General features: G+C 41.9%; 1 protein-coding gene across 1 annotated transcript in view; it reads right to left on the bottom strand.

Annotated features, from left to right (window-relative positions):
• Positions 1-9,944, bottom strand: part of DLC1 (DLC1 Rho GTPase activating protein) — a 24,427-nt gene that overhangs the window by 3,605 nt on the left and 10,878 nt on the right. The window contains exons 4-8 of the mRNA XM_008942145.1: positions 6,576-8,002; positions 5,267-5,443; positions 3,174-3,333; positions 2,739-2,937; positions 170-383 (exon numbers count right to left, since the gene is read on the bottom strand). Coding sequence (XP_008940393.1) covers positions 170-383; positions 2,739-2,937; positions 3,174-3,333; positions 5,267-5,443; positions 6,576-8,002 — 2,177 coding nt within the window. The remainder of the gene's footprint in view (positions 1-169; positions 384-2,738; positions 2,938-3,173; positions 3,334-5,266; positions 5,444-6,575; positions 8,003-9,944) is intronic.

Consider the following 9,944-nt stretch of genomic DNA (forward strand, 5'->3'; position numbering starts at 1 on the left):
AAATCTCTAACAAAAGGTAGGATCCTGTAACTGTTCTAAACCCAGTGCCCTCTGAGGTGTCTGAGGTGATCACAACTGGTAGGGCCAAAGCTAGACCGCGCCTGTTCCATGTCACTGCTAGCTGTGTTATGGGACCAGCAGCAATGAGCCCTGCTCCCCACAGACGTACCTTGGGGAAGAGTTCTCTCTTTTGAGAGTGTTTAAGTGGAAGAGGGAAGGTGCTAAGCAGACAGCCAGGTTTGTTGGTGTCATCTGGTTTTCCTTCACTGCAGCTGTGACATCACTCAGGAAATAGAGAAGAATCTGGAGGACCTCCCTGTTCTCATCGGGTAAAAGCATAATGGCAGCCTTGATGGCCTGGAGACGCTGATCCTTTGGCACATCTGCATAATATTAGTAATTCTCTCATCAGCCCATTGATTTTACACACACACAGCATGAATACATCCCAAAGCAAACTCTGGCTTCAAATATCTGACTTGAGTTTGAAGTGATTTCCTTCAGGATGCATACCATTCATAGGAAACATGAAGGAATTTTTTTTTAACCCACTAGTTTAACTACCCTCAGCTATTTCCTGCCTCAAAAGAAATGCAAGCAAGAAGAACTTGTGCCTAGGCCAGAGTTAATTTTAGATTTAATTTCAACAGCTACATGCTTCTGCAGATGCACCGAAATGACAGAAGCTGAGAGTCAGGCAGTGAACAAGCAAATATGCTCTAGCCAATTTAGAAATTCTTTGGTTTTCAAAGAAATTCAAAACATGAATGCATTTTAAAATAGGTGAATTAATTAAATAAATTGGCTAGCAAACCTTTTCAACAATAATGTCATAAAATATCCAGAAAGTGCTTTACCAAACACAGAGGGCTGCTTTATTGAGCAGATCATTCAAAGTCATGCGGTGGAAAAAGAAAGTCAACACTGTGAAGCCCCATACCATTAAACAGCTCCTTGGTTACTAACAACAAACAGCCATTGGAAAAATTCGATGTGTGTCTTTATATAAGGCCCTCTCCTCCAAACTTGAAGGGAACAAAAAATGAAATAACCCAGGCCAGATCTGCTTCTTATAAAGGGATTTCCAATAAGCCATCTCTGAAGACAACATCAGAGTCTGAGTCCTGGAGCATTTATATCATGATTAGCACCACATCTCACTACATGTCTCATAATACACATGGTGCTAACCAGATATTTAATCGGTATTTGCTTTTTGGGCTTCAGCAACTTCATAAAGCTAGCAGGTTAGTTTAGAAAGCAATTTTAAGCAAAAATCCACTGTTTTCAACACTCTCCCCTTGATCAGCTCAAGGCACATTTAAGCCACGTGCAGACAATTCCAGTGCACAGCCTGGTATATAAAACCAAAGCAAACGGAAATTTTGTCCTTTGCACAGAAGCAAAATTTACAGCTGCTTTAAGGCTCTCTGCTTTACACAGAGATAATACTTCCCGACCACCTCTGGGGATTCCTCAGACCTACCGCCTGTGAAAGGAAAGGAACAGATACTTCTGCAATCTCTGTTAGACTTTTTCTGGCGCTAAACCCACAAAGAGTTCCTGTTTAATATGCACGGAAGTCGAGAGCCTAATTAATCTCCACAAACCTTCTTGGAAATCCAAACACACACAAAAAAATGTGTGCACTGAAATAACAGCCTGTATGGTTTTATTTTAAAACATCACCTCCACCTACGGCGTTTTGAAGGAAGTTCCTGTAACCTTTTTGTAACCATCAAAACCTTCTAAGGAAGACACAAAATACAGCAAGGACTCAAAGAATGTGTTTTAGCAATAAGTTCTGTTGTGGCTGTGCTATCATGAGAAGAATACGTAGGGCAAGAGCTGCACTGGTGTTAGGGAGCGAAACCACACGATCAGCAAGGTGCCCCATCCATCATTTTGGACCCCCATGAATATTTCAAAAAGCTCTGGAGTTCCAGTCACCAAAGATTAATTAATCTTTGGCCATTTTATATAGGGAGACTATTACCAATAAAACAATCTTGAAGAAAGCTTTTTACAGATAATGGGTTGTTTGGAAAGATCCAGCACAAAATTACCATCTATAGAGACTTACCTAACACACAAAAGAGAGAGTTTCCCTTGCTAGGGTTGAACCTGTCATCTCAGAAAGATTATTTCTTTTTCTCTGATAAAATCCATTTTTGATGTGAGTTATTCTAAGCACTTTCTGTTAATGGTACCTATCAGTAAAGTAGCTACAAGTCAGTAACAGAAGAGCTTTCAACTTAAAGACTGTTTTCAAAAGTTGTGATGAAGGATAGAAAAATGTGACTTGTAAGAAAATAGAAAAATTTTGGCACTCTTGCTCTTACAAAAAAAGAGTAATTTAGTAGATTTCAGTCCTCTCAAAAGCCCCAAGTTCTGGTTGTGTGTTGTGCTCCTCTACTTAGCCATATCAGATGTGGCTTATTTTCAAACTGTAGTCTGAAAATACAAAGAAAAGAGGAAACTGTGACAACGGAGGATTTATATTTGTTCCCAAACTATAGAGAAAGGTGAAATGTAAAGAACTTGTACTATAAATTGTTATAGAACTAGAACATCAAAAATCCATTCCTTATGAGGCAGCCTAAACTATAATGGCTGCTGGAGAAAGGCAAAGACTAACATGTGCAGGATGTGAGGTGCCCAGAAGAGTACTATTAGAAAGTTACACCCTCACTACACAACCAACCATTTGCCACCTGTGTAGAAATCTCACTACTTACACTGGTATATCTGCAAGAAGGTCTCAGAGAGTTTGTTGGTCATGAGAGGCTCAGGGAGATCACGGAAGAATTGCTTTAACATGTCTGCTACATCATAAGCAGACTGGCCTTCATAGTTGACGCTGTCTGTTGAATTCTCATTCATTTGACGCAAAGCCTGAATTCTTGATTTGACTCCAGATTTCCTGAAAAGTCCAACCTAAATACATATGAAAAAGTACTCACAATGAGTCCAGCAAATTTAAACAGTATGCTTTTTAGCTTCTAATGTGTGGATTTCTAATATCACAGAGAGCTTTCCCTGCATTAATGATCTATTTTGCCCTGTTTTGAGCCTATTTTTTTCAGGCTAACCCAGGAACAATAAAAAAAATCAATGGAAGGCTGGGCTTAGGGTGCTGCATGTGTGTGGGATGAGAGTACAGCAAAACCTACCTGATCCAGGCAGTGGTTGCGGAGGTACCTCATGGCTTGCTGAATGCTCTGTGGAAGAGGCTGTCCTGTGCGCTGGACGTTGACTTGCAGAGGTACTCCAAACACGTTTCGGTCTTTGTAATCTGGCACCTTTATCCTTTTCATAAATTTTGGTACTGCCCTGTTTAAGCACAGGGAATGACAAAATTAAATTAAATTAAACCTCTATTGACTATTTATCTTCTCTATTTCCAGTAATTCAGAAAGTCAGTGAAAATAAGTGAAACATTTCAGTAATATGAAAAGTAGTTCCAGTATAAATTAGCTAATCCACTCAGGGCTGGGAAAGGGGAGAGGAGAGAAAACAAATTTTCTCTAAGAGAAAGGCTTGACATTTGGGGCAATACGCTGCCTGTAAGTATTAATGCAGTGCTACTCCATTAATATTAGTAGGACAAAAGCTACAAGGTAAAACTGCAGGGGCCAGATTGAATTGCAGAAGAGTCAAACTAAATCCTGCAGTCAATGACCCCTTATAACACTGCTTCTTTAAGTTTTGGGAAAGATGGGCATTTGAACAATGAGCTTTTGTATGTCAACTACTTGTTCTGCAAAGTCCTCAAACTGGGTCCACCACCCACCAGTGTGCATAACAGCAGGAAACTGATGTAATACATTTGAGTTTGTCAGCTAAAAACTTCAGCTCTATAAACAATCCCTTTGAGGGACCCCCCTCCTTGTCAGCCAGTGACTGTTCTTGCCCCCGCCTCCCACTCCAGTTTCAATGAGAGGCCTTTCCATCTGCTTATGACTCCAAGGAAAAAGTTACTAAATACAAAAGAATGATTTACCCCCAGGTCTCCAAGAGTATTGGTTTCATAAGGGGAAAAAAAAAATCCATTAAAATGTGAAAATATTGAGATCATTTTCCTAAATAGAGAAAAAAGCTAGTGTCCAGTACAACAACTAATAGGATGCAGTAGCACTGGAAAAGAGGGAGACCTCTTTAACATTTCAGTATACAGTACAGCTATACAAACAGTGCATTAGACTTACAGCTGACTAATCCGTTACATAGTAAAACAGAAGCAATTTGTACTGCCGTATAGTTAAGTTTAGGGTATTATTGATATATGCATGAATAATACTTGCTTTGTCAAAAAACATGCCAATGGAATGTGAAAAAAACACATTGCGATCTCCACCGAGAATCTGAAGCATGCAGGGATAACTGGTCAATACTTATTTCTGTCTTTCAGAACAAAAAACTTCTGTATTTAGAAAGGCTGACATAATAACAGCCTTTGAACAGGAGGTACTTTGATGCTGAAGCTAAATACTCTCTGTGACTCCTGGGGAAGGGAGTAGGCTGGCCTGTGGTAGGGAGAGAAAAAAATTTATTGCATCTTTTGCATCCTGAAAGCTACACAGGCTGTACTGCAGATACAATAAAAAAAGAGCTTTCCATTTCATTCTTCTGACAAAAAACATTCAGCTGGGTTACAAACACTTGGTGACGGCAAAAATTGCTGCCTGCAAAAAACTCTGTGGTTCTCCCAGCATTTCTTCCTCCTGCCTCCATCTTTTTTGCAAGCCAATTGGATTTATAGCGCTTTAAAGCAGGGAGAGAGATTTTAGCTAATGAGACATTAGAACTAAAAGAAATGGACATTACCTAATGACATAATTTCTATAAAGAAACTAATGCAGATACTTATGAATAACTAAGAAAGGCAAGACTACTAATATATACTGAGGTTTGTGCCACTGGTTGCTAGCTGCCTCAACAAAAAACTAGTCCTTCTTTTGCTATGGATAGAGGACATCATCTTGCTCAGAAAGCTGGCGTCTACTTCATTGCTTTGGTTCCCTTACATGCCCCCTATAAACATACTTCTCAAGTCTAGTAAGATTACACTTACGTAAAGGATTAGTGATTTTAGCCCTGTCTTAGGAAACCACAAAGCACTGTCTGCACAGGCTGAAGGAATAAGTGTAAATATGGGAAAAGAGGGATGGACAGATTCATTGCATCTTTCCAAAAGTCACTTAGGACAAGCGCAACAGTCGTACTTGTGCAGTCAGCCTGTCTACACATGGCACCATGCCCTTACCAGCTGAAACCATGCTTGTTGGAAGGCGTGTACTTCTCCAGGAGAGCAGTCAGCTTCAGGAGAGAGTACTTCTGCAGCAGGTTCATCTGTGCCACAGACTGGCAGTTGATCTGTAGTGATGCCGAGCTGAGGCTGGGCCGGTGGGAGCTCTGGAAGCTGTGCCACCTCAGTTTGTGCCTGTGGAGAAGATGAGGGACAAAGCAAGGACTGGTCATTGAAACACCTGTGCAAGATGTGCAGGAATTGCCACAAACACACTGTTGAGCTCCCTCCTCTTGGCAGCTGCTGTCTTCTGAGATTTCACAGGCATGAGCTGGCAGTGTCTCTGCCTCACCTGGTGTGATGCAGCATGTGCAAGTGCTTCAAATGTGAATGTGCACTCTAAACCGACCCACAGCTCAGCATTAACTACATGGTCTTGCCCTATCAGATATTCTCTGAGGGCTTCAACACCCTTTTCTCAGCAGCCCTTTCAGGATTAAGGCAGTAGGAATCAAAAAATTCCATTCAGAAGAAACAGCCAAATTCTTAAGATGCACCAAGTGGGAAATAAGCACATCTAAAAGTCCCATTTCATAAAAGCAGTTGTAGGCAGAAACCAGGCCCTAAATGATTTGCACCAGTTTTAAAGAAAAACTGGGAGTAAAGCTAGAAGGATTGTAACTCTTTTCTCTACTCACAATACAAAATAGCCCAAAGTCATCCACCCCATGGTAAAATTCCCAGGAGAAACTGGGACACCACTGGAACTTCCCCAGTCCCTTGTTGTGCTGCAGTGATCAAGAGAACATAAACAAGCCTCATTTTCACTGCAGATTTAATACCCTAGTATGCTGTTAAGAAACGGCCTGCTACCGAAAAGTGCAATTTTTAAAACCAATATCAAAGTCAAGGCTTCTACTACACACTGACACAAACCAGACCATACGTACAGTGGTTTTCCTAGTCAACTTTAAAAGTGAATAAACCTAGTTGAGGTCCCTCTCCCTCCTACATGCCATTTCAGTTTGAAGAATTATCATCCCCCAAAGCTGCCTTAACATTGCTCCTCATGCTGACTTGCTGAGCAGGCTGTTTTTCGGTGATGACTCAGGCTGAACATACCAACACACAGCTATGAAATGTGGGAACCATCTGTCTACAAGCCTTGCTGAAGTACCTCCTTTACCTATAATTGTTTTGGGAACAGCATGTGCGTGCCTGAATGGCCACAACTTCTATTGCACCTTAACTGAGTACGATGCAGAGCCACTTGGGCTGGAGGATACCTCACTGGGGCCACCTCAAGTCCCAGCGCTCGCCATCTCACCTGCTGGACCGTGTCAGCGATGCGCCCACCCCAGAGTCCCTCCTGTCCTGCATCCCTGTGGGCTCTTCTGTTTCATTCAGCGAATTCCCTGTACTATCAAGGTCACTTGGTGTTGTTCGATCATTATCTACATCAAGGTGGATCTGCTTTGGAGAGGAAGGACACGGGGAGATGGAGTCAAGAGCCGAGTCGGAGTCCCCTTCATCTGAGAACTTCTCTGACCACTGGTTTACTATTCTCTGCATCCCTTTGACATGGTACAGGATGTCGTCTAGTTCTGGGAATATGTCTTCATTTTCGAGGTCAGCCAAGTCACTCGTACTGGAATACAGGATCGAGCCTGGCACGTTGTCATAAATACTCAGGCGGCTGCTCACCGAGCTAGAGGAGTTGCGCCTTTTGCCCATGCCCAGCTCTTTGGAGCTGTCACCACTGTTTTCCCTCTGGAGGGTGAGATGGCCATGCCCATGGAAGCTCCCTGTCCTCCAGTTCACAGAGGCATTGCTTTCTGTTGGGGAAAAGTTGCCATTGGAGAGTGCTTTGGGAAAAGTGCCAGGCTTATGGTCTTCAGGGATAAAAAACACTGTGTCTTCCGCAAAGCTTCCCCTGTTCTTGAAGTTCTGCTCCATCACGTCGCTGAATGTGGACTGGTTGAAGGGGTCGAAGCCTTCCAGGTACATGCCCACCCTTTTATTGTATGCACTGAGGCTGCGTGTTCGCGTGATGGGACTGGGTGTGCTGACCGCACTGCTCGTCTCAGACTGACTACTGCTGCTGCTGGTCTGGGTGGAATTGGAGACGCTCCTCTTTCGTACCACGGGGAGGCTGATGTGATTGCCATTGAGGGCAGAAATCTCCACACAGTTAAGTTGTTTCAGTTTATCTTCATCCATGCCCTCCTGCAGGATAGGCCCACTAATAATAAGACCAAGCTTTGAAGGAGCTTTGCTCTTGCCGTGGTGAGAACTCTTGATTTTCAGGCTCTCCATTCTCTTGAGCAGGCTCTTTGTTTTGGACTTGGTGTTCTTCTCATTGGGTTTTGTGTTGAAGCTGAAGTTGTTCAGCTCCCTGGGTGAGGGCAGGCTGCTGAATGAGTCATCATTTGCTACGAAATTGCTTGATGAACAAACACTCACAACTGAGTTTGTTCTCGTGGTTGATGCTTCGCTCTGCAGGGTTGGTTGGTGGCTGCTGGTGCTGCTGAGGCTCAGGATAGAAGCCACCTCCTGGCGTTCACTGAGGTCTGTTAGCACACTCTCACTGCTTGCTGCATTAGTAAGGTGAGGAGTTTCTGGGGAGGGGGTATTCAAGTCCAGTTTTGGAGGGAATACATCAAACTCTTCAAGCCTCGACCACCTCTTGCTGTCCCGCTGAAAAGTCCATTTGCCACTTATTGCACAAGGTTCATCTTCATCTGAATCTTCACTCTGCAATGAATAAGAATCCTGAAAGTACTGCTTGCAAATTGCCCAAATGGCAAAAGCGGTTGTATTTGAATACAACACCCACTAAACTCTTTTAAGCATGACCTTGTTCTCACTGAATTTAAAGTCAAAACAATCTTTTACTTCAGGGTGAGGAAGATTAAGCCATAAAGCTCATCACAGGAAAAGATAACATGGGACAAGGAACATATTTTAACAGTTTTTAAATACAAAAGGTACAACCTTTCTAAAAAGAAACAAACAATACAATCTGCTTTAAATTGCTCTTTTCTAAAAGCTCTAGTATCCATAGACCTTTAATTAATTGGTCACAGTGGACAGCCCTCAGATCAATGGAAATTCCTGGCATGCATAAAATTTTAAACTGGAGTCAGTCAGGGGCTGGGGTCCCTCTGGACTCTCTCCAAAGTTACTCTCTGTTGATAGTGGTTTTGTGTTTATACTCCTCTTTGCAATCACGAGATGTTTCTCATACGTTCTGAATTGTAGCAACTTAATTCCTTACCCATTTGGGTAAATGGGAACGGTCTACTTGCTGTGACTAATGAGACAGCAGAAGAAGCCCTTACATCGTGTGATGCCTCCAGGCTTTTACCTGGTCCATTCTTCCTCCCACAGGCTATCAGTTAACATTTTAAGAATGTCCTGTGAAGCTTCTACTTCAATCTCGCTTCAGGCAAACTTTAACACTCATAGATAGGGAGCAGCAAGAGCTCACTGGCAGTATAGCACGTAAGTAAATTTTAAATAACATATCTACGGATGATGTTTGATGTATGTGTAATGCCTGAGGACACAATTATGCATACATCACTTACACTTACAATCTTTTCATCTAAATACTGAAAGGGAATGATCCCTGGCACTGACATATTTGGTCTTCCACGTATCTGGAAAATTCATGTTGGAAGAATAAAGCCAATGAAGATATTTTTATATGACACCATGAACCCACAAAATAACCTTTGGTGTTCAGAGCCGGAAACACTAATTGCCACCCAGCTCTGGGAGTTTCACTTCATTTGTTTAGATTGTTTTAATTTAAAACCAAACACACATGCATGCCCCAAACGATAACTATTTGTGTGCCAAGAACACACAACATTTTTCTCTGAAAAACAAGCAAATTGTTCATATTTCAAGTATTTTATTTATGCATACTTTCACTCCTGATCCTCTCCTAGTTTTTTGGGTGGTTTTTATAGCACATTTCATCAGTTCGGGAAAATAAGTGAAACATTTTTTACTTTTTATAACCAAATACACACAAGAAGCAGAGCAAGCATAATTTTCTTTGTTTCCCAACTACTACACATAACTTCCGTTCATGACTCAGATGAAAACCTAAGAGGACTGGCTTGCTTATTTAAAGTTTTCAGGAGGGAAAAATGTCACCTGAAACTGCAAATGGATAATAATGATGGTTCTGTGGTGAATGTGTTTTGACTGAAAAAAAAGGAGCAATAAAGGGATCTTAATTTGCAAAGAGGTCAATGCAAACATAAGGAAACATATGTTTCTGTCAACACAATATCTCCCTAGAGCAAAAAAGCTTTAAAGCCTAGGTATTGATTTTAATGAGGTCAACAACAAAAGGGAATAGGATCCAAATCCATCTGCCAGAACATGGGTTGTGAATGAAAATCAGGAAGGACTGAAACAAAAGGTAATGTCCAGACTCTGGGAGATCTGAGGTTTGAACCTGAAGTCAGGTCTGCTCTGACCTCTAACAGCAATACTGATCATTCTAGTGTTAACAAGGTTCAGGAACAAGGAAAAGAAAACTTCTGGTGGTCATAAATGGCAATCCAGCTCCCTATCCCTACTTTTAAAGAGTTCCTACATATGCTGCTTCAGAGTGTTATCTTCTGGAGCTTGGATGCTAGCTCCAACATACCACAAAGAGATAGGGCAAGAGGGGCTT

Source organism: Merops nubicus, unplaced genomic scaffold, assembly GCF_000691845.1.
Source record: "Merops nubicus isolate BGI_N331 unplaced genomic scaffold, ASM69184v1 scaffold6866, whole genome shotgun sequence".
In the NCBI taxonomy this organism is placed as follows: Eukaryota; Metazoa; Chordata; class Aves; order Coraciiformes; family Meropidae; genus Merops; species Merops nubicus.